Below are 25,817 nucleotides of genomic sequence, written 5' to 3'. Positions count from 1 at the left end.
CTGGCCTCTTTTGTACGACAATTTAGTCAGAGGACTTTTCAAATAAGAAGAACCGATGTGGTTTCTTCCCCGTATGGTTTCAAGCCACCTGGCCTGTCTGATCCGAGGTGAAGGGAAGGTTTCTGGTCCGAAGGACCAATCTGTCAAAGGAAAAAACTTCAAGGACCAATACATGTAAGGTTCAGTTAAAGCACTTTAATTTACTTGCAGCAAGGAGACAAAAACATGCAAATACAAGGATTTGTCTAACTACTAACAAGAAGTATGTTCATTCTTATACTATTTTACAAGACATGGCCTTCTAAGCTGACGTAATCAAATACAACTTTTAGCATTGTTCTACAGCAGATGTTACTTCAGATTTTCTGCTGACATGACTAGATTTGTGAGAAACTTTTCAGAAAAACAACCTGGCCTTGGTGACTATTAATCCATTTACAAGCATCTATTGTACAGTGTTACTTTTCAAGGTACTTTTCTAATACAGATACAAGCAAATGCTGATTGCAGTTCATATTTTTAAGCAGGCTTTGTACTAATTATCTGTAACTTCTACAGCTGTGTATTTTCTCATGGCACAGCGGAACTTCTTGTCTAAGTTTCATACAAGTAGTATTGTTCTATTCATTATTTTCCTAACATAGGCAAAAATCACCTGCTTCTCAGTAAATTTCCAAGGCACAAGCAAGATTTTAGCTAACAGTACAAGGTCAGAAACCAACTGCAGTTTGTACAGATTTATGCAGTATGAAATAGAATAAATGTGTTAACCCTAAGCTCTAAATGCACTAAGCATATTGCTAAGACACACATTAATACATATTTTTAACATTTCCCCCCTATTAATACTTTTATTCTACTTTCAAAATAAGCATAAACAGTTTGTTTTCTTCTCCTAACATCTTCCACTCAGGATTTGCAGTTAAGAGAGTCATTCAGTTTAAACTTATGAAAGCTTTTTAGTCTTTTAACAGTTCTTCAAAGTCAGTACTTTGATATAAGGTTTCAGAAACTGACATGTCTATAAGGTCTTTAATCAGTCTTTTCATGCAGGGGATACCACAACAAATACATACTCCAAGTAGGAGCATACCTACACAAATGGCAATCAGGATGTTCATTAGGATGGTACCCTACCCCCCCAAACCATTTCTGGAAAAAGTCCGTCAGTGGGTTTGGGCCTGGTTTGGTCATGGCCGACACTTGCTGAATTACCTCAAGATGATTGTCTATCTCGAGTTTATGGTCAGGAATATACGAACAGCATTCTTCTTGGATTAAAGTGCATGTACCACCTCTCACCGCTAGGGTGAAGTCGAGAACAATGCGGTTTTGCAGCACTACAGTTCTCATAGCATTCAGTTCATCAGTCACCAATTTGAGAGCAGAAAAAGTTGCGTTGCTCATTACTTTGAGAAGTTTTGACAGTTTTCTCAGCTCCCAGATCAATTTCACTGCTCCATATGCAGGTAATATGCCTGCCCACAATATAACGCTATCACTCAAGTCCATGTGTGTTAGTCCTTTGCCTAGAGAGTGATGGTCTTTTCAACGGGCATTGATTTGTCCCACTGGATTTACAGGTTTCTTGATGACTTCTCAGACATTTTGAATTTTCCCATGAGGCAAAACTGCAGTGTGTCGTATGGCCGGAACCAGGTAACCCAAAAAACAACTGCCGGACCAATTCTCAGGTAACCATTTGTATGCCTTTCTGCCACACACAAAATAACAATCCTCTACTTTAGTAGTAACCTTGCTATGAATGTACACTCGCCCTGCATGAAACATTTTTCTATCAATTATAGATAGCTGTTTATAAAGAACAGAATTATGTTTTACTTCATCAAGTGTTTTGCGCATCAATCCAAGAAATGAATCATAGTTTGTATTACAATAAAGATCTACTTTGTTACCTTTAGTGTAACATCTATAAGGAACAGTCACATTGCAATTGCTCCAACCCACCTGAACAGTATAATTTTTATAAAAACACACAGTTCCCTTTTGTGGAACATACAAGTGCAATGCTATTTTATCTTGTGCTGTAATGGTTGAGGTATCATAAATTAAGTTCTCCCAGGTCTCATTGACCCCTAGGGGGACTGTAGTCATTAATAACCCCCCCCCGTATGCTGTCAGCAAAGCTGTGCAAATCCAGCAATTCAAAACACTGAAAGTCTCAGCATACACATATTTAATTGCCTGGTAAGTGTTAAAGTTTGGATGCCAGTTTATGAGTAACACTTCACGTTGCATGGCTGGGAAAAGAAAAGGTCACAACAAAAAGATTATTGTCACAAATACAGTTAACAGGATGATTATGCAATACTTCTGAGGAAAGGGTTGTTATGCATTCCTGTTTCTTCTGGACTCTATCATTTTTGCTCTTGGCATGTAACAAGATTTTTGTCCATTTCAAAGTTTTTACTAATTTACAGTGTGTCAAGTGGATCCAGGAGGCACGCTCTGCAATTTTGACTGCAGCGGGTGTTGATAAAAGTGCTTGATATGGACCTTCCCACTTCGGAGATGCCCAATTTTTCTTCTTAACTATCTTCAGCCAGATCCACGCTCCAGGGGGCACTGCCACTTCTGATGGTCTGGTTCGTTCTTTATCTGAAACAGAATTTAACTGCAACAAATGTTTAGAATTTAACAAATTACGCATATACTCTGCTAATGTACTGTCAGCTTCCTGGTCTGCGGGCATGAGAGATTTCCACTGAGGTATATAGTAAGCCCTTCCAAAGAGCTTTTCAAAAGGAGTCAATCCTTTTGCATTTGGAACAGTTCTCATGCTCAACAGTGCCAGGGGCAGACAGTACACCCAGTTTCTCTGCGTTTCTGTCATTAATTTTCTTAGCTTACTCTTTAAAATCCCATTATGCCTCTCTACTAGCCCTGCTGATTGCGGGTGATACGCACAATGATTCTTTAGCGAAATACAAAAATGTTTACTTAACTGCTGTATGGTCTGATTCACAAAGTGTGTGACGTTGTCACTGTAGATCCTTTCCGGAATGCCGAATCTAGAGATGATTTCTTTAACAAGAACTTTGGCCACCGTCGTAGCATCTGGATTTTTAGTCAGAAAGGCTTCCACCCATCTGGAAAACATATCTACAATGACAAGACAATACTTCTTATTTTCACATTTATTCAACTCTATGAAATCCATACAAATAGTATGAAATGGATACGGTGGTGTAGGGAAACTCCCTTGCTTGGGCTTTAATGCCCCTTGTGCATGATGTTTATTACAGATGTGGCATAACGAACAACATTTTTTAGAGTAGAAAAACACAAAAGGCCAGGCACCAGAAACCTCTGCAGCTGTAAAAAATGAAGAACAGGATACACACAAAGCTGCTGAGAGTAGGCTCCAGAATCCACAATGAACTTGAAAAATACCAGGAAACGAATCTATGTAGAACTGCTTTATTACAGCACACTAGTGCTTTCACCTGAAGAAGCATTTTCACCTTCTAGTGATTCCTGACTACCATATAGTCAGTTCTCACCCTCCTTATCTTCTGTGGTTGCCTTCTTCTTTTTCTTGCAATCCCTTGCCAAGTGCCCTTTCTTACCGCATTTAAAACATTCACCCCTTTTTTTCTTCCCTTCAAAGTCCTCTGATCGTTGATCAGATTGTTTGTTCCCCTGGGCATTTCTTTTGCCCTTTTTCCCGGACTATACTACATAAACTTCTGCTTCATCTTCTACAGAAAATACTTGGGCTTTCTTTTTCTTTTTGCTATTAAAATGCCTTTCGGCATGCCTAGCATATTCAAGCAATGACTGTAACCTGCTTGCACGATGACCTACCATGTGTTTTGTAATAAAACTGCTTATAGGTGCAATGCTGCCTTTCAAAAATGCATTCTTTAGCTGCTGCTCGTATGGGGAATCGTGTGTCTGGTCTTCAGGAACCTGCATTTCACAATGGTTATTAAAACATTCTAATAGTCTGGCATAATATCAGTCAATAGCTTCACCTTCCTGTTGGATGCATTGATTAATGCAAGTCCAGTCTGCCCTAGGCTTCCATTTCTCAGAGATTCAGTCTGTAAGACCTTTCACTCTGTTGTCTAACTCTGCGCTGCTATGTGGAAGGGGCCTGAGCGCAATATCACGGGGATTCCAGTCGCCACTAATCATGTGCCAATCTGGTCCCACAATTTGTCTGACTACTTTTTCTACCTCTTCTCCGTTTAAATTATAACTCAGCCTCATTCCTTGCAAATCTTCTAAGAACTTTCTAAAATTAACTTTTGGATGGGGAATTCCCTCAGTGGCTTTCCGGATGTCTTCCGGAGTCCAGGGTCTATACACTAGAATAGTTGGGTCCTGACCTTCTTGCCCTGCCTGAGGATTAGGCACTTCTATAAGTGGGCATATTTCTTCTTCACTCATAAATCGTGAATTTCTACCCATTTGATATAACTAAATGTCCCCTTTTGAGTTTCCTGCCCGTGTTTGAGACCTGGTCTCAATGGGATTTCTAATAAATGGGTTCGCTTTTGTAGTGTCTGTACTCACAGTGACAGTAGGATATCACGGGGGTGGACTAATTTGACTGCATGTATTTCGCGTCTTCGGTTAACGGCGGATTTTGGGACCTTTTTGTACAATTATTACCCATTTTGTTCTACCCTTTTTAATCGTTACGTAACACCTTATTTTTAACGTGGTACCACGGATATTTTTATTATCTCTTCAGAATGACTGCCTACCTGCTCTGTTTCCCTGATCTATGACAAGACAGTAATCTTTCTGTCCCTGACTTATACATAAAGTCTTTAACAGAACAAATACAAATCTAGTCCCTGATCTAAAACAGAAAAAGAAGGTAGATTCACCTTACCTGAGCCTTCGTGATTGATCACCTGGTTCGAGTAAACCCGTCCTTCAGTCGCAGATCAGAAAGTGGCTGGCCTCTTTTGTACGACAATTTAGTCAGAGGACTTTTCAAATAAGAAGAACCGATGTGGTTTCTTCCCCGTATGGTTTCAAGCCACCTGGCCTGTCTGATCCGAGGCGAAGGGAAGGTTTCTGGTCTGAAGGACCAATCTGTCAAAGGAAAAAACTTCAAGGACCAATACATGTAAGGTTCAGTTAAAGCACTTTAATTTACTTGCAGCAAGGAGACAAAAACATGCAAATACAAGGATTTGTCTAACTACTAACAAGAAGTATGTTCATTCTTATACTATTTTACAAGACATGGCCTTCTAAGCTGACGTAATCAAATACAACTTTTAGCATTGTTCTACAGCAGATGTTACTTCAGATTTTCTGCTGACATGACTAGATTTGTGAGAAACTTTTCAGAAAAACAACCTGGCCTTGGTGACTATTAATCCATTTACAAGCGTCTATTGTGCAGTGTTACTTTTCAAGGTACTTTTCTAATACAGATACAAGCAAATGCTGATTGCAGTTCATATTTTCAAGCAGGCTTTGTACTAATTATATGTAACTTCTACAGCTGTGTATTTTCTCATGGCACAGCGGAACTTCTTGTCTAAGTTTCATACAAGTAGTATTGTTCTATTCATTATTTTCCTAACGCAAGCAGAAATCACCTGCTTCTCAGTACACATCCAAGGCACAAGCAAGATTTTAGCTAACAGTACAAGGTCAGAAAGCAACTGCAGTTTGTACAGATTTATGCAGTATGAAATAGAATAAATGTGTTAACCCTAAGCTCTAAATGCACTAAGCATATTGCTAATACACACATTAATACAAATTGTTCTAACAGTGCTAAAGAAGAACTTTGCTTGACATAGATGGGTAGCCTGTTCCAGAGTATGGGAAGTCTCTGGGACAGGAATATATCTCTCCAGCATGTTCTGTTTATTGTGGTGACAAGGTTTAGGTCCCCAGAGCATGTAGTTCAGAGGGATTGGGATTTCTTTGGTGTAGCATGTCCAACAGCTCTGGGTTTGATATAGCTTTATATGTTAGGCAGAGATCACCTCGGAGTAGGTGATATGCTACGGAGTAAAGCTGGAGTTTTTTGAGGCGGTCAGTGTAGGGCATTTCTTTGAGGCCAATAATCCTCTTTGTGAGGTATTTCTGTGGCCTTTCCAGCTGCTGCAGATATCTTGTGAGGTACATTCCAAAAGGGGCGTTTTACTCTCTAATGGGTCTAATGAGTGTCGAATAGAGGGGAACAATGACCTCTTTTTTCCTGGATGAGAACCCTTTTAAGATGAGGTGTGCCATGTAGAAGGACTTCCTGACTACTGTGGTGATGTGACTATCAAAGGAGAGACTACTGTCCACCTGGGTCCCAAGGTCTCTTATCACACATTCTGTGTTAAGTAGATTGCTGCCTATGTGGTAGTTTATGGGTACAGAGTTTTTACCAAAGGGGATGACACTGCACATTTTGGCATTGAGCTTGAGGCCATGGCTCTGACACCAGGCATCTGTCTCAGCGAGGCCCTTCTGTAGGATGTCCACATCATTTGGGGACTTGACTATGGCTCCTAGTTTGCAGTCATTTGTGAACTTCATTAGCCAGAGGCCTTCTGTGTTAGCCTGTACTTCAGAGTAGTAGATACCAAACAGGAAAGGTCCCAGGACGGAACCCTTTGGTACTCCACTTGTCACTGCTTTGAGGTCAGATTTGGAGTCTGCAACTTTTACAGTGTGGGTTCTGTCAGTGAGCCAGTTGGCAACCCATCTTGTGATGTCGGGATTTATACCTAGTTTAGCGCGTTTAGCTATAATTCCAGAATGGGGGATGTGTCAAAAGCCTTGGCAAGGTCAAGATAGGCTGTGTGAACCACCTTACCCTCATCTACGGCTTTGATGACTGCCTCAAAGAAGTCGATCAGGTTTAGGAGGCATGATCTGCCTTTCACAAACCCGAACTGGGTGGGATCCAGAGTTTGGAGGTTACCAATGTCTTTGTTTATGAGTTCCATAATGATACGTTCCATGGCCTTGCAGACTAGGCTCGTCAAGCTAATAGCTCGATAGTTACTGGGATCAGTGGTGGCTCCCCCTTTGTGGAGTGGGATAACTGTTGCTGTGCACCATTCAGTAGGCACAAAGCCTGATGTGAGGCTATTATTGAACATGGTGCTTAAGTGGGGAGCCAGTTCATTCTGAAGTTTGTGTAAAACGCAGCCTGGGATGTTGTCCGGTCCCATGGATGCTGTGTTTTTGGCTTTAGAGAGTGCAGCTTTGCATTCTTCCTGTATAGATAGGGGCCCTTTATGGGGTGGGGGGGGGGTAAAGTTAGCACTGAACGTATCTGCCAGAATGTTGGCAATATCAGTTGGTTCTGTAATTTTCATGCCGTTGTGCTGTAACTCAGAGCAGTTCTGGGAGTTGCCATCGAGATTCTTGACATTCTTATTTGTATAATCTTTGTAAGCAATTTAGAATTGATGCTCCTTCAAAATCTGTTTTACTTCATCCATTGTAACATCAGCATGCATCCTATATATATATATATATATATATATATATATATATATTTATAAAACCTGCGGTGGTGGTGCTGCGGTAGCGTTGTCGCCTCACAGTAAGATGCTGTCTGGTTCAATTCTCAGCTAGAGCGTCTTCTGCGTGGAGACATGCGTGAATGGGCGTACCTTCATTGAAGGTTGTGCGTCAGGGCTGGTAACTCGGCACGTAAAAATCAACTACCAATCATTAGCGGTCCGGAATTCTGCTGTGGCTACCCCTAACCGGGAAAAGCCGAAAGGTTAAGGTATTTACCTTACAAACATAAGGTACAGGGTTTGATTCTCACATGGGGTAATTGGCTAGGCTGAAAATGGCCCACAAGGGCAGTTAGCCTAGTACTAATCTATGAACCTATGAACCTATGAACAACAACATATATATGATCCATCAATATGTTCGAAGTTTCACTACTTTGAACCCCCCACTTCACCGAATCCACTTGTTCGAAGTAATGAAACTTCGAACATTGACTTTGGCAGTCACACTACAGAGCAGAATGGGAATATTCCCATTTCCCCGCTGTAGTGCGATCTCGGAGTTGGTATATTTAAGTAGGGGGGTGTGGGGGGCTGGGGTGCAGGGGGGCTTGTTCCCCTGCAAAAACATGTTTTAGTGTTTTGTTTTGTTTTTTGGGTAGCCTGGGGAACTAGACTTCAGCAAAAGTGCACTTTTGTTTAAGTGGACTTCGCTAAAGTGTAGGGTCTACTGCTCTATAGTTCTTGGTCTTAATACTGGTCTGCAAAACACCCAGATGTCCTTGCCTCAGTCACCCTTTCTTCATGCACCACATTCTGCACATTTGTTATTTCTACCCCTTGCAATACCTGCTTCCTCTGGAATTCTGTTTCCGCATTCAACAGCTGGACTTTGTGACATATTGGCAACAGAGTCTATTACTTCTCTGACAGCCCTCCCAACTATAGAAGCGTGATTTTAACAGGCATATCCAGTAAGTCATCTCCATCAGCAGGCATAGCCATCCTATAATCCATACCATATCTACTAAGCTACTCTTAAGCAGCCACCTAACCCAGGAGACAATCTGTACCTACAAGTGTAAGAAAAATCAGGTTATTAAATCATACATGCCATATACACTTGTTTGGTACATGTAAATGAGATAAACAGCTAAATAAAAGCCACTGGGGATAAATATATATTCTACTCAATGAACCCATTCACAATATTTATCCATTCCGAGTTTGTCCCTTCTAGTTTTTATTCACTATAATAAACTGCACTATACAGGGATCAATGGAGAAATGGGTGCTTGGTGATAATAAATTACAGAATCTCCAAGAATGTTACACTACTATATACATAACATAATACTCCCACTTAAAAAATGCGGGATAACTATAAAGGGTAGTGTATATAGGTTCATAGGTTCATAGGTTGATACTAGGCTATCTGCCCTAGGGCATTTACAAGCCTAGCCAGAGTGTGTTTGGCTTTCGCCACCCTTCTTAGATTAGTTGACTGTGCCTCTGTATAGTAGGTCACAGACGATAGCCTATTTAAGGTTAGTTTACCGTGCCTCTGTCTAGCAGTGACACAGAAGAGATCCCAGGGGTAAATTTACGATCTCCCATCCAAACGTCAAGATTCTTCTTGAAGAGGGTCATTGAGGGGCTCTGTCTGACATGGATTGGGATTTTGTTCCAGAGTGAGGGGAGCCTCTGGGATATGAATCTGTCCATCCAACATGTTCTATTTATTTCTGTGCTGAGGTTTAAGTCACTGGAGCGTGTAGTTCTGATGGATTTGGATTTCTTGAGGTGGAGCATGTCCATTAATTCTGGGTTGGACATGGCTTTATAAGTCAGGCACAGATCGCCTCTGAGTAGGCGGTAAGCAACTGAGTAGAGCTGGAGTTTCTTTAGCCTAACTGCATAGGGCATCTGTTTGAGTACCTTGATCCTCTTGGTGAGGTACTTTTGGGGTCTTTCTAGTTGTAGCAGGTGTCGGGTAAAGTACATCCCAAATGGGGAATTGTATTCAATTATGGGCCTGATGAGTGATGAGTAGAGGGGCACAATGACCTCTCTTGATCTAGATGTGAACCCCTTCATGATAAGGTGGGCTATATAGAATGTCTTTCTAACCACTTTGGCAATGTGATTGTCAAAGGAGAGATTGCAATCTACTTGGGTCCCCAAATCCCTAATTACTTCTTCTGTACTTAATGGATTACCACCTATGTGGTAATTTGTGGGCACTTTGTTTTTCCCAAAGGGGATGACTATGCACTTTTTGGCATTTAGCTTTAGGCCATGGCTCTGGCACCAGTTATCTGTCTCTGTGAGACCTTTTTGGAGGATGCTTGTGTCAGCCGGCGAGTCGATTATGGCCCCCAGTTTGCAGTCATCTGCAAACTTTGTCAGCCATAGTCCTCCTGTGTTAGCCTGTACCTCAGAGAAATATATACCGAACAAGAGAGGTCCCAGGACTGAGCCTTGTGGGATGCCACTTGTAACTGGTTTAGAGTCTGACATGGCACCTGCAATTCTGACCATGTGGGTTCTATCCCTAAGCCAGTTTGCAACCCATCTTGTGACATAGGGGTTGATATTTAAGCTGGTGAGCTTATTTATGATGCCCGAGTGGGGTATTGTGTCAAAGACTTTTGCAAGGTCAAGACAGGCTGTGTGGACTACCTTCCCTTCGTCTATGGCCTTGGTGACTGTTTCAAAGAAATTGACCAGGTTCAAGAGGCAAGATCTGCCCTTAACAAAGCCGAATTGGGTAGGATCCAGTGTTTGGAGGTTCCCAATGTCTTAGTTTATGAGTTCCATGATGATACGCTCCATAGCTTTGCAGACCAGGCTAGTTAGGCTTATAGGGCGATAGTTCCCGGGGTCCGTTGTGGCACCACCTTTATGGAGTGGGGCCAGTGTTGCTGTACGCCATTCTTTGGGTACATATCCTGTTGTAAGTCTGAGACTGAACAGTGATTTTAAGTGAGGGTTCAGTTCTTCTTGGAGCTCATGTAAAATGCAGCCCGGGACACCGTCCGGTCCCATTGATGCTGTGTTTTTTGCTTTGGAGAGGGCAGCTTTCACCTGTGCATCTGTGATGTCAGGGAGGCTACACTCTGTTGGGATAGTCATTTGCTCATTTGAGGGGAGGGGGAGAAGTTTGCACTGAACCTGTCTGCCAGGATGTTGGCAATGTCTGGGTTCAGTGTATTTTTTGTCATTTTGCACTAACTCAGAGCATATCTGGGGGTTTCCACCCAGGTTTCTGACATAACTAAAGAAAGTCCTGTAATTATCTTTAGTGTCTTGTGCAATCTTTCTTTCTAAGCTAGCCTTAGATGATTTTATGAGGGATCATAGTTTCTTGCTAGTACTGATCAGAGTTGCCTTCCCTTTCAGGGATTTTGCTCTATCATGTAGTAGCTTCCTCCTTCTGTTGTACAGCTTATTTATGGCTGGGGTCCACCAGACAGGTCTCCTGCCTTTGGAGGAGTGTGTCTTGGTTTTTATTTGGGATAGCACAATCCATGCATTCCTGTAGGTATCCATAGAATGCGTTTGTAAAGGATTTTTCAGTTTGGGCCGTATTTTCCACTGGCCTTGGGGCTTTGAAGGATTCCACCTCGGTTTTGAGAAGTGGGAAGTTTGCTTTTGAGACGTTTTTGACCGTGGTTTCCTTTGCTGGGGGTGGGGACAGGATATGGATGTCCACAGTGATTAATTTATGGTCAGATCTTACCAATGAGGGGTATACCTCTGGTATGGAACATAGAGTCCCCATGTTGGTGATGATCAGGTCCAATATGTTTTCCCCTTTTGTAGGAGTGGTGACCAGTTGTTCCATAGCATTTGAGTTTATAAATTCTAGGAACCATTGGGCTAGGGTGTTGGGGCTTGAGTAGTGCTCCCAGTTTATGTTTGGGTAGTTAAAGTCACCCAATATAATGGTGTTTGGAGAGACCTTCATATTCTACAGTGTCTTCAGGAAAGCCGAGTGGGGTTCCTGAGTTTGGGAGGGTGGTCTGTAGCAGGCTACAAACTGGAAGGCAGTTTTGCCCACTGTTAGTTGCACATGGATGGTCTCAGATGCTTCGTGCAGTGCCACTAGCCTGGAGGTATGGGTATCTTTGATGAATATGAATACTCCCCCTCCTCTTGTGGTTCGGTCCGAGTTTTGGGGCCGAAAAGCATGGTATGAGGTATAGCTTGGTAGTGCTGGGGTGCCCTCGGGAAACTTGTACCAGGTTTCTGTTACTGCACAGATATCGATATTCTCCATACTGAGTAGAGCCTCCAGTGCATGCATCTTGAGGTTTAGACTTCTGGCGTTGAGCAGCATTACCCTTAGCTTCTTTTTCCTTGTGTTGTCTAAGGAGGTGGGTTTGTCTTTTGAGCCTTGCCTAAAAAAGACACTATGGGGGTGGCAAGAGCCTTGGCCAGTATTCGAAAACCCAGGGTTGACAGGTGCAAGCCGTCCCTAGTGAAGCAACGTGGCTTGTCAAGCATGTCATCCCAGGCTGACAGACACTGGATCCCCTTTGAGTGACACCAATACTTTAGCCAATTGTTGAAATTGATAATTTTGTCTTTATATTGTGGTATCATTCTAAGACAAAGGACACTATAGGCAATTTATAATTGACAGACATCATAAAGTCATCAAAATGCTCTTTCTATTTTACATTGGTATGTACTAGGAATGGAATGTCCAACCCCATGGAAGATGATTCCTCTAATCTCCACCTGAGAAATTGCATTGTCCTTTGTGCTCCCAAAACTTTCTCCTTCTACTTGAAAAGTGACCAGGCAACCGGGTCATATTGCATTACACTGCATGTTCATCTTATGCCATTCTGTTCATCATGGAGAACTGCTGACTGTTTTCAGTGAGAGTATACAGAGACTGCACATACTATGTGCCCTGCCCTACTTCTGACTACTTCCCCATCATCTTGTACCCTTTGTTGTACCTGTGTTGTGCACACCTGTATAGCCTTATTTTATTTATTATTTATTTATTTATTTCACATTTGTTAACCAGGTTAGTCCAACTGAGTTTGCAAACAAACCCATTTTCAGTGGAGACCCGAGGGGAAAAGCCCCAGCAAACATAGGTAAAGATAAAGTGACAATATATAAATATTAAATAACAATCACAATACAAAATAATTGTAAAAAAAAAAGGTTATTAACTATTTGCATTGCACTGATAGTAAGCAACCCATTTTCAGTGGAGACCCAAGGGGAAAAAGCCCCAGCAAACATAAGCAAAGATAAACATACAGGACAAAAACTATTAAAAATAACAATACAAATATGAAATTAATTATAAAGAGAAAAGCAAAAGAAAAAAACTATGAATATTAAGGGCTGCACTGATAGCAGTGGTCTAAATTTACTACATATAAGAGTAAAAACAAAAAGATAATCGTTGTTCAAAAGAAGGAAAATGTACAGATATTGATAGGAAGTGGGGGGATAAATAGTGTGGAGAATAGAAGAGGTGGAGAATAGAAGAGGGAGAGAAAGGAGGGAGCTACAGTAGGGCTATAGTAGTAGAGCTGAAGGTTTAGGAAGTTAGTTTAGGCAGAACTTACTAACAGAGAAAGAAAGGAGATGCAACAGGTTATACAGTAGGACAGACTAACACTACGTGTGGTCAAGGCAACGGCATCATTTCAAGATTAGTAGGTAGGATTTAAGCTCCTTTTTAAAACAGGGAAAGGAAGGGCTGGATGTAATATGGAGAGGGAATTTGTTCCAATTTAGTGAGACAGAGTGTAAAGTAGCTTGCCAATATTCATTTTGGGTTTATAAACTGAGAGAAGATGCCAGCACTCCGGAGAAGCCGGGAGGGATAATAGAGAGTAACATGGGAGGCGAGAGCCGGGCAGGCAGAGGGGACGTTGAGTATGGAAAAGGTAGTCTGGAGTTGCAATTGTAGGAGAAGGTGCAGAAATTCCAGCCATTGAAGTTTGTTTAGTGAGAGGCAGTGGTGTGAAGAGAGTGGTTGGTTTAGAATAAATATGGCAATTTTGTTGTATATTTGTTCCACTCTCTGAATTGCGGTAGTTTGGATATTGGTAAGGATGGGGGAAGCGCATAGAAGACTAGGTAAGAGAAATGCCTGCGCATGACTGCATTTAGTGGCAGTAGTGAGGAATTTTTTGTACCTATAAAGTAGTCCAAGTTTTTGGTGTTTTTTTTGATGGCCTGTCATATGTGCAAGTCAAATTTTAGTCGGTCTTCAATTATTACCCCAAGAAGTTTGATGTGTGAGACAGGGAAGATAGTGGTCCCATCTAAGGAGGAAACAGAAAAGTTGGATTTAAGGTGAGAGAGTGTCTGAGGTAGGAAGAGTTGAGTTTTTTGGGGGGATAAGGATTAGTTGATTATTTCTGAGTCATTTTTTAACAGAGATAAAGGAATTCTGTGTTAGTGTGTGTAGTTCAGAGATAGTACTGGAGATAGATAAGAGAGTAGAGTCATTTGTGTATTGTATTACAGATGAGAGACTGCAGGATGAATGTAGGTTGTTGGTAAAAATGTTGAAAAGGAGCAGTCCAAGTATGGAACCTTGGGGTACACCTGTTTGAACAGCAAGGAAGGGTGAGAAAGCCTGCTGCCATCTAACAGCTTGTTTTCTGCCAGTAGGGTAGGATTGGAACAGCCGAGAGTAGAAGGAGAGAGGTTTAGGTCTGAGAGTCTGTTAAGAAGGATGGGATGAGACACAGTGTCGAAGGCTTTAGAGAGATCAAGGAATAGACAGGAGATGAGGAGCTTCGGCAGTGTTTTGAGTAAAGGATAGTAAGGCAGTCGAGGTACTGTGTTTAGGGTGGAAAACATGTTGTGAAGGAGTGAGGAGGTTTTCATGAATGAGATAGGACAGTAGTTGAGCTTGTATACATACACACATTTGTGTATGGGTGTACACCCTACAATGTCATGTCTTATGTAATGGGCCTAAACACTGAGCCCTCAGTTAGAGGCAGAACATAACAACACATCTTGCCAACTTGTTCCTACTGCATCATAATCTCATGGTATCAGGCAGTGCTGTCCTCAGTTTCTGCAGTTTCTGCATTTATTCAGCCTAGTCATAAAACCCTTGCAGAGGTGTATTGTCAGAGAACCAGCAACCCTAACTATTAATGGGCATAATATAAAACTTTTTGTATATGTAAATGATGTTCTTTTCCAGCCAGTAGCCCAGTGAAGTCTTTCACTAAGGTTTTGAACATAACTAGTGTAAACAGTAAGCACTCTAATTATAAGTTAAGCCTAAACATGTCATCATTTTATTCACTTTTGGGAAGCATTTATAGGAGGCAATCACAAGAATGAGGTTAGAATGGTCCCAGACGTGTTCCATTATTTAAGGCTATGGACTTCACATGCTCCAAAAGTTAGTGGAAGAAAACTCAAATAAATTATAGGCTAAGGTGATACTGAACCTAGCAAAGCAGTGGAAAATGGGGCTTCTTTTTTGGGGAAGGTCATGTCAGTGCCATGAAAATCAGTGTATTCTGAGATTGCTGTAGCTCCACAATTTACTTCCTGTTTTGCTCAACCCTGGTAAATTGAGAGATGAATGCAACTGTTATGGATTTCATATGGTGCTGGAGGCCACCAAAGATAGAGTATGATGAATTAGTGTTGCCTTTACAGGAAGATGATATAAATTTGACAGATAAGCCTGTATTACCTGGCAGTGAGACTAGGTCCCTTTGTGATGTTAGGAGCTAGAAGAAATGTAAGTGAGCAAGAGTTGACATGGGCCAGGACCAGCCTATCTACAATAATAGGGGGTAGGTTTATCAGTGGAATCATTGTCTTCTGTACATGGCAAGCAGCCATCCAAGGATGTGAGGCCTTTGCCATTTGACATACCAGGGAGTATGGCTGGGTTGCAACTTACATGTGAGATTTGTTGTTTGTCAGCCACCGCTGTTGAATGTGCACTTCAAGATTGTTGGTAAAAAGACATGTAGCCTGGATGTCTGTAATTGCACATCAATTTCTAGAACACAGCACCATCCCTCCAAGTGCAACCCTCCCCCAAACACAGATTATGCATGTTTCTGGATAGTATACATTTTTAGTACTGAAACAAATAAGCAAATGAGTAAAATGATAGGCTTAAGTAAGAAAAAACTATATGGCCAGCCTGGCATTCTGTAAAAATGTATTTTAGCAAAATATGTAACGTAGTAAAATGAAAGCATATTAAATTTTACAGGAACTACTTACTGAAGTTTAACCTATTACACATCTCATGGCAAAAATTAAATTATTCCAAAATATATGCTGAGATGCAGATAGTGTATGCCTGTCTGCATCCTTGGTAGTGCATTTTTGTTTAATGTTGAATATCCCCATGGGGGCACTTGCTGAAGACGTGTTAGAGTAAGGTATGCTGGTTGAAAGATTTACAGTGCACATTTCCACAGGTAAAGTGCGGAAGCTATGATTTTGTATCAGCTTGCTACATATCTAAGAGCAGTCCAAGCCTCACCTCTGTATAAGATTACAGAGTTATGATATGATTTAGACAGAGCCCGAGACAGATCAAAGGGAATTATTTGTCTTACTATGAAATTCCTCTAGTTGTGGAAGCCAGGAGCCAAACCTAGTTTGTTCTAGTAGGAGCAAGAGTTTGACAAGACTGTTAAAGACAGCATATGAAAGAGGGAGGTCACAGTCAGGAGTTTACCCAGCAGAAACCAGGAGTACACCCAGCAGAAACCAGGAGTACACCCAGCAAAAACCAGGAGTACACCCAGCAGAAATCAGGAGGACACACAGCAGAAACCAGGAGGATACCCAGCAGAAATCAGGAGTACACTTAGCAGAAATCAGTAAGGCTGAAGATCTGACACAGTGTTTATATCATTTACTTCATATTCTGCTGTGGCTGACTCTCTGTTTAGTGTCCGAATTACCAGACTAGGGAGGACCGGTCTGAAGCAAATGCTATGGAACTGTGCAATAGTAAGGGCATTCTGGGAGAGTATTAAGGTTGTGGTGGAATCTTGGTTGGGTTGGGGCTTAGGCAAATTATGGAGTGCAGAAATTTGCGCCCTTAATATTCTGCACCTTGGTATGCCAACAAGACGCAGATGTGCCGTGTCACTTATTTCCATTTCTGCTTGATTTGCACTGCTGAAAATGTAGAACCACATAGTCCTTCTTTGGTCACCCAGAAAATTGAGTTGGTATGTAACATGCATGTAGCCAAGGCTCAGTGAGCTATACATAAAAGAATATATGTCAAAGTGATATTTAGGCTGACTTTATGTCATTCCTTTCCTGGACTATCAACACATCTTCTGTGTTTTGAATACGTATTAAGGCATCGGCTCCTGCTGCATTGGGGTAGGGCATGTAAGACCTTCCATTATTCTTTGATTGGCACTGTACCCCCAGTTTCTTCTCTACTTTGTTCTCTATCTCACTGCAGTTAATAAAGCATGTTAACATGAAATAAAACATATTACAACATGTAGAGCATTACTGTAAAATCAACACATCAGTGGAGTGCTTTAGCATAATTTGCTGTGATAACTCTTGTTGTATTTTTGTCATGCATGGTTTTGAATGCACTGTATCTGGTAGTGGCAATCTGTAAACCCCAGAGGTCGCATGCTGCCTTCCATGCCAAAGACATACTGATCAGCCTAAATTATTGCATACATTACTTTTCCATTGTCATTTTTAACCATATTTATAGTGTTAGAAAACTAGGCGGATCTAGGGTCACATTTAAATGCTGCCTTAAAACAACTGTCATAGCTGTCTTTACAATATTATTTTCTTTAGAATACATTATTTTCATAAGGTTGTAATAAACAGTAATAATGAGTGACTGTGATATTTAAAAAACAAATTTTGGTTACAATACTCTCATAGGTTTAACAACACTAGATGAAAATGTATCCAATATTGATAAATCAGTACACTGTAGGGGAAGCAAAGGTTGCTTTCATCTGTCAGGCACAGAAGTCTAGCAGATGGGTTACAATATGTGATGTATTTCTGGGTATCAGGTGCATTTATTTTACTGTCTCTTTCCATTTGTTTTGCTTTATGTTTTTAGATATTGTCAAACTGACTCCTGAGGTGATGTGCAGCCCAAGTCAAATGAAGGTTTCTTTTCGGAAGTGCTATCTGGAGTCAATGGGCTATGTCACTGCAAATGTTACACTAAGAGACAGAACATGTGCTGGTTTCAGAGACATAAACAGAAATAATAAAAGCACCATTTCACTGGTCACTGCTGCTCGCACTGGATACTGCAGCACACAATTAACAGTAAGAAATAGTTTTGTTTTCTTATAAATACCTGGCTGACTTTACATACAGAAAGATATAATGTGTTTCAATTAATAAATGGCAATACGGTAATATTAACACTGAATTATAGATGCACATATTTCATGTTTAGAAATAATTCAAGCATTGAAAAACAGAATAGAAAGGAAAGAAAAGAAAAGGCTTAGTTATAAATACACTATTTCTGAACAGAGATGTTTGAATAGCAGAGGGTACTGAATGTGACAGTTACCAGTCCACAGATGGATGAGTAGCATAGTGCACTGGATGTGGTAGTAATCAGTTCCCTGGTGGACGAGTAGCAAAATGCATGAAATGCAACAGTGACCAATCCACAACTGGTTGAATGACACAGTGCAGAAAAGGTGACATATAACAGTGCACAGGTAGAGTATCATAATGCACTGAATGTGATAGTTACCATTTCACAGGCAGATTAGTAGCACAGTATACTGAATGTGACAGTTACCACTCCATAGATGGACGACTAGCACAATGCACTAAATATGACAGTTACACAGATGAGTAGCATAATACAGTGAATGTAACACTTACTAGTCGACAGGAGGACTAGTCACCCAGGGCATTGCATGGGACAGTTGCCAGACCACAGGTGGACAGGTAGCACAATACACTGAATGTAACAGTTTTCACTCCACAGGTGAATGAATAGCACAGAGCATTGAATGTGAGAATTACAAGTCCACAGGCAAATGAGTGCCACAGGGTACTAGATGTGACAGCTACCAGTCCACAGGTGAATGAGTAGCAACGGACACTAAATGTGACAGTTACCAGTCACAGGAGTTCCCATCAAGAAAGCGTTTTATGAACCATTTAGACACAGCATACCCAACCAAATAGTTCAAAAAAGAATATATATATATATATATATATATATATATATATATATATATATTTTTTTTTTTTATTTTATTTTATTTTTATTTAAAGTGCAGCATATAGTCATGAAAAAATGTAAAACTCATCTAAGAAAGACATAATACCAGTGAATTCATTTAACTGGGATTACAATTACTTTTTCAGTGGGAAGACAGCGACATCACTCATTCTCCTTCCTTTCTAGCTGTTATTCAGTACTTCAAGGAAGGATCATGCTGAGCTCATCTTTATTCTGATTTATTTGAACAATTTCTACTCTATGGACTTAGGAAAACAGGCAGTTTCAAGAAGCTCTGTGCAAAGGACTGGCAGTCTTAGATTCTCAATGTATTTGGGATAGTATCTGTCATTTTACCTAACATTGCAGTTAGGTACCTTGTCCTGTAGTTTCTTCAGCTGCACCTATTCTGCCCACATAGATGGACATTACCACTGCTTGCGTCCATTCTCCTTGGAACAGCCTTCCATAAGCGTTGTGTGGAGCAGCATTATAACCATTCAAATAAGGTTGCAGCTGCTGTCTTAAGGATCCTACATAATATTCCATCAGCCTCTGTGCCTTATCCTTCTTTAATGCTAATATCATCTTTCTCATCTTCTCAGCCGTTAGCACTTCCTTTGTCCACTATCTATCTGCCCTGCCATCTGAAGCCAATAACCTCCCCTATACACTCTACCTTATATATTCATTCAATATTCTTTCCTATGAGGTCTCTCTGGATTTCCAAACTACTCAGCAGACTCAGATATTTCCCCATATGCCTTCTTTCATTCTACTTGTCTAAAGAAGATGTTTTCCTCCATTTATGCCTGCTGGTAGCTTTTTTTCTATTTTACCCTTGTGCCTCCACACATTTTTTTTGCCTTATCTGGTCCTCAGTAACAACTCCCACTGGTCCTCCCTTTATCAAACATTGTTATATATGTTCTTGTTTCTTCTTATTGACAGTTAGTATAAAGGATTAAGGCTATGAGCTGTTAATGATCTGCTTCTTGTAGATCATGTTTTTATTCCCTCAGCCTTTATTTAAATACTGTGTGACTTTGAGCACTTAACCAGACAGACAGAAAGTGCTTCCAAGTCATCCTTATGTCCAGCAAACGTACCCAGTTAACAAGTAAGTAACATATATATATATATATATATATATATATATATATATATATATATATATATATGGTTCCCTATCAGAAGCCTGAAACACTATAAGCCTGAAAATCAAAATCCTGAAAACTATAGACTGAAAGTTCAAAATCCTGAAAGACCAAAATCCTGAAACTCAAAATCCTGAAAACACAAATAATGCTAATATGTCACTATAAAGACACTAATATCTACCAACTGACCCTGACCCTAACCCTAACCCTAAGGTCCGTCACTATCGCACACTCACCTGACCTGCGCCCTAACCCTAACTCACTTAAACCGCCCTAACCCCAATATTTGTCACTATTGCATACATGCCTAACCTGCGCCCTAACCCTAACTCACTTAAACCGCCCCTAACCCTAACATAAAACCAACCGCACACTTACCTGAACCCAACGCATGACCCAACACCACAGGGCTAACAATAGCAAAGCCACAATGACGTCAGTATGTCCATTTTGTGTTTTCAGGATTTTGAGTTTCAGGATTTTGGTCTTTCAGGATTTTGGTCTTTCAGTCTATAGTTTTCAGGATTTTGATTTTCAGGCTTATAGTGTTTCAGGCTTCTGATAGGGAACCATATATATATATATATATATATATATATATATATATATATATATATATATATATATATACATAGATATAGATATATAGATAGATATATAGATATAGATATATAGATATAGCTATACATACATACATACATACTCTGTAGACCCTCCACTTTTTTGGTTTCCTTATATTTATCAAAATATTTGACTTTTAATGCATCTAGCTTCTCACAGATGCCCCATTCCCAAATGTTTAATTCTGATGTAACCAGGCCTGGTCATTTTCCATGAGCAGAATGAAACACATCATCAAATTATCACTGTATGTAACCAAAGCTCTAACTTGTACATTCCTACTCTTGTCTGTGTTGACAAAGACAAAATCAAGAATCCATCCCTTCCTGGTTCTATGTCTTTTTGTCTGAAGCCTTCCAAGATGACTATTACAACCAGCATGTTTTCTCTTTTTGTCATATCATAGAAAATCATAGAAAATACAAGGTGGCTGAGCCATACGGCCATTTATAACTCGCCAGTACCCACCCTTAGACCTTACCTTATTTTTGCAAGGAATAAAAGGCCAGTCAAGCCAGGGTGAATGTGTGAATAGCAAACCAATTATCCAACTCCTTTTTAAAGGAAAATAATGCATCACATTGCTTGATCTTGAGTGGAAGTTTGTTCCAGAAGACAACAACGTAGCTAGGGTGGGTCAAGATGGGCAACAGCCCTGGTTGCAAAGTGTTGGGAGGGAAGATCAACTAATCCCAATCTTTCTTTAATGTAATACTGGCTTTTAAAAGCTCGTATTGCATTTGTGGTTAAACGTGCTCCATGTGCAGTCTAAATAGTAGCAAGTGCTTTCTATATTGAAGCAAATAAATTGTTAGTTTAAAAGTAAAAAAAAATGTTGTTTAACTAAAACCTGAGTGCTGTGCTACATTTGTAGCAAGCAGTTTGCTACAGTTTAAAAATATTTTTTTTACTTAAACATGAGGGCTGTAGTGCACCATGCAAGCAGAATATAAACTGTGGCAACTGTTTGATGCGTTTGTAGCAAACAGTTTGCTACAGTTTAAAAAAAGAAATTATTTTTTTTTAATAACAACATCTGTTAAAGGAGTGTTGGGGACAGGGCACAGAAACAGAACATGAATAGCAGGGGCTGGGGGCGGTGTCATGCATCTGGCCATCTGTTTGCTATGCCAGCAGAAGGAACATCCATTTTTTTATTTTTTTTCCTGGGAGGGGTGTAATCTAATTGTGATAAGCTGACTTACTGTATTACACTGGATTTTCTTTCTCTTCATTTGAAGAGCTGAGGGGTGGGTCACTAGTTCATTACACCAGCCCAGAGTGATTATTGAACCAGTTATACTTCTGCAAGAGAAGGAGTAGCCATTGCATGTTGAATCTGTCTCTCCACCATGATTTTTTTATTTGCTGAATCAGGTACAGATCTCTGCTGGACTGTTTGATTTGTGAAGATACAGGAGTTCTTGGACTGACAGATCCCTAATGGCCTGAAAATCAAGGCACACATCATACCCAAGGAGTCTATAGGACAGGGAATACAGGAACAGAGCCTCCAGTCATTCCTGGTCACTCGATTCTTTTAGGTCCATGATCTTTTTTGTTAGTAATCTTTGTGGTCTTCTTAACTCCCTAATATGTCTATAAGATACATCTCAAAAAGGCATCGTATTCTATGATAGGCATGACTAGTGTAGAATATAGAGGGGTAAGGACTTCTTTGGATCTAGAGGAGATACAGATCATCTGCATCAGAGAGAAGGATTTCCTAACCACTGTTGCAAAATGATGATCAAGGGAGAAGGAGTTATCTCCCCATATTCCAAGCTTTCTTATGATATCTTCATTTTGGAGTGGGATGTTGTCTACACTATAATTCGGATTGAAGGATTATTTATCAAACGCAACAATGCTGTGCATTTTAGAATTTAGTTTTAGCCCATTTTCCCAACAACAGCTATATGCTTAAGGTCAAATTGTAGATTCTGCATCTCTGAACTAAGATTTGAAAGACACTCAGTGGTACAAATGCTGGCCCTAGGTGATATGAACGCATTGACTAATGTTGATGTAACACCCCAATCCCATGTAAACATGGGTAACGGGGATGGATGATGATGACCCTGTTTATAGTCATCTGCAAACTTCGTTAACCAAAGATCCCTATCTTTGATTTACAGATCAGAGAAGTATATGCTAAACAGTAGAGGTCCCAGTATGGATCCCTCAGAGACTGGTTACTCTCTTGAACTCTGATCTGAAGATGATCTCTGAGGATGCACTTGCCACCCTCACTGTTCTGTCCCTCAGTCAATTTGCTATCCATCACAGTACAGAGATCAGTTTGGAACACGTTTAGCTTGTTGATTATTTTAGCATGTGGTATGGTATCACATGCTTTGGCAAGATTGAGATATGCATCATGAAATGCTGTGTATTCCAGTTATATCACCAAACTTAGAACATGTTACCACTTCCACTAAAATAAATGGCAAATGAAAAGGCTACAAACCCAAATTAAAATAACACCTAATTCCTGGCTGTGTTTGTATACCTCACCAGGATAACGTGCAACCTTCAAGCCATTGCCATGTCAATAAGACATCTGGCTTACAGACTCCTTAAGCACACACACCACAAGTTGCTTGCACAGCTGTACTTCTGTCACCTCCATTTCTCCACAAATGTCTCCCTTTTTTATCAGTTTCCCTCTTGTCTCTTCCCACTGTCTCCTCACATGTTCCCACTATTTCTTCTACTCTCTCTCTCCTTTTTCTTCCATTCTGTGATATACAGTTGCACTGTTTTAATGTTGAATAAACTGAATACCACTCTCAAAGGTCTTTATATTACTATCATGCTTCCTTATAATTTTACATATCAGACCATTACTCCATTGTTTGCATTCCTAAGGTGATGTTTCATTAGAATCCTATGTATTAGACCAATATTGTATCTTGTCTCTGTTTTTATTTTAGTGTTTCCCATAGAACTCTTTGTATTACAACATTACTCTATGTATTTTCTTCCCATTCTTTAGAGCTTTCCTCCCCAGGCCTCTAGCAAAGAGTATTTTCTTGCTAAGTTTGACTATCTCAGTCAACATAAATAAATAAATTAGTAAGTAAATGCAGCAGCACTGATTAATCCACTTTCCAGCACAGAACCCTCTTGAAAAGCAGTGCAAATTATAAAACCAATTCAATTAATAGGCGTAGATTCAAATTCAGAGAAAATAAAAACAGTACAAATGCAGAAAAATGACAGACTCACCTCCCCCAACCTGATTTAATTAATTATCCATAGCACAGAACCTACTTAAAAAGCAATGCAAGTAGTTAAAAACATTCAATAAATAGTTGCAACTTCAGGGTCAGAGAAAATGCATAATACTTAAGTCTGCTTCAATGTTGCTCATGTCCCCCATCATAACCACCCTCTTTTTCACACCAGTTGCTTATGCCTGTCCATCACATCACTAACTCATCATCACTAACAGCAGCAGAGGGTACCATTATGCCCTCTCTCTTCTTTTATCCCTAATAGTTTTATTGTCTAAAAGATGATTGTGAGTTTATCTCCTCTCTTTCATCATTCAACTGCCTCATCTCTTTTCCCTATTTCCCAATTTCCTGTCTTTTACACTTTCCCTTGCTAATCACTCTGTGACATATGCTGTCATACCCCCTTCATCTTTGCCTTAATTTATTTATTTTACTCAAATTCTGTTAACCCTGTAGTCACAACAAATCCATGGTCCATTTTCAGCAGAGTGTCAGGAGTTCAAGTCCCACATACAACGCATATATAACAACAACCAGAAGAATTTACAGTATCACCAGAGCACAGACAAGCTGCTTTATTGATTCTATAGTAGCTGACAATTTATAGACCTGTACATGGATGATGGGCAAGCTTATAAAGAAACTTTAGTGGTATGCACAGTATTCAGTCCTCAAATGTATGTCAGAAAAGAATATCATAAGATGGTTATGATGACATGCGAGAAGCTAAGGTCTCCAGCTGTGTGAGTATCAGTGGGGTGTGAAGGAGGAAGGCACTAGAAATAAATAAGATGCAAAGGAAACTACCAAACCAGGAGGTTAGATAAATGAAGAGAAGCATCTGGATTGAGAATGGCATGGGGGTGGGAGCGCGAGATATACCTTATGTGACATCCTGACTCTGGGCCAGTACTAAAAGGAGCCTGAATCCTCACCACTGACACTGGAGAGGGATGTTCACTTGGAACGGAACTCACCCTATATCTAACAGCGGAAATGCTACACGTTCTACAGACTTTCATAGAACGCCATCAGTTTTGCGTTCTAACCAGGGAGAGTCGTCACATTCATCTGAGGATATTCCTACCGCTAGCACACCTCCTTCCAGTTTCGACACATGGTACAAGACTGTACCCACCTTTAATTTTCGGGAAGATCAACGCAAATCTTCAGAAAACAACAGAACATTTGGGGAATCCATGGCGGCGCTCGAGTCTTCATTGTACAGGTACAGGGGTTTGATTCTTGATAACATGTACCTAAATGAATGTCTCAGGAAGCGCATAGTGCCCAAAGGACTACGGGTATATAAATACCCAAACAATGTGGCTGCTGGAAGTGAATTCCATTCTGAATTAATAGCAGCCTTTGACAAATGTGGTTTGGATATTGTGCAAGCAATTATACATCAAAATGAAAGAGACATTGTTTTACTTAATAAAGCCTTTTGGATCTTATCTGGATATTTATTGGTGTTCTACGACCTCCATACACTGGTTTTGTGTGGTTGGCTTAATTCTACCAGTGTACGGCTTCTTCTTTTTTGCCTTGTTTCTACATAGAAGCCTTGGGGGAAACTAGACCCACCGATATCCAGGATCTTCCTTTTCGCTCAGAAGTGGGCGAAATGCGAAAGCTGACAGGTCAGCTCAGCCAGCTGATCGATATCCTTCTGCCTCTGGGAAAAAGGCTACAAACTATACTTTCTAGCCCTAACACTGTTTCTTGTGTTAAAGACAATAATCCTGACAAAAACATCGGAGCTTTATCCACCAACGGAACTCACCCTATATCTAACAGCGGAAATGCTACACGTTCTACAGACTTTCATAGAACGCCATCAGTTTTGCATTCTAACCAGGGAGAGTCGTCACATTCATCTGAGGATATTCCTACCACTAGCACACCTCCTTCCAGTTTCGACACATGGTACAAGACTGTACCCACCTTTAATTTTCGGGAAGATCAACGCAAATCTTCAGAAAACAACAGAACATTTGGGGAATCCATGGCGGCGCTCGAGTCTTCATTGTACAGGTACAGGGGTTTGATTCTTGATAACATGTACCCAAATGAATGTCTCAGGAAGCGC

At 40.4% G+C, this 25,817-nt stretch overlaps 1 protein-coding gene across 1 annotated transcript in view; it reads left to right on the top strand.

Moving 5' to 3' along the window:
• LOC122817325 (uromodulin-like) overlaps positions 1–25,817 on the top strand; it is a 275,611-nt gene that overhangs the window by 112,863 nt on the left and 136,931 nt on the right. Inside the window, exon 4 of the mRNA XM_044090542.1 lies at positions 17,566–17,780. Within this exon, the coding sequence (XP_043946477.1) occupies positions 17,566–17,780 (215 nt within the window). The remainder of the gene's footprint in view (positions 1–17,565; positions 17,781–25,817) is intronic.

The sequence above is a fragment of the Protopterus annectens genome, chromosome 12.part0 (genome assembly GCF_019279795.1).
Source record: "Protopterus annectens isolate FY-2018-M chromosome 12.part0, PAN1.0, whole genome shotgun sequence".
In the NCBI taxonomy this organism is placed as follows: Eukaryota; Metazoa; Chordata; order Ceratodontiformes; family Protopteridae; genus Protopterus; species Protopterus annectens.
This window is presented reverse-complemented; position numbering and strand designations above follow the sequence as displayed.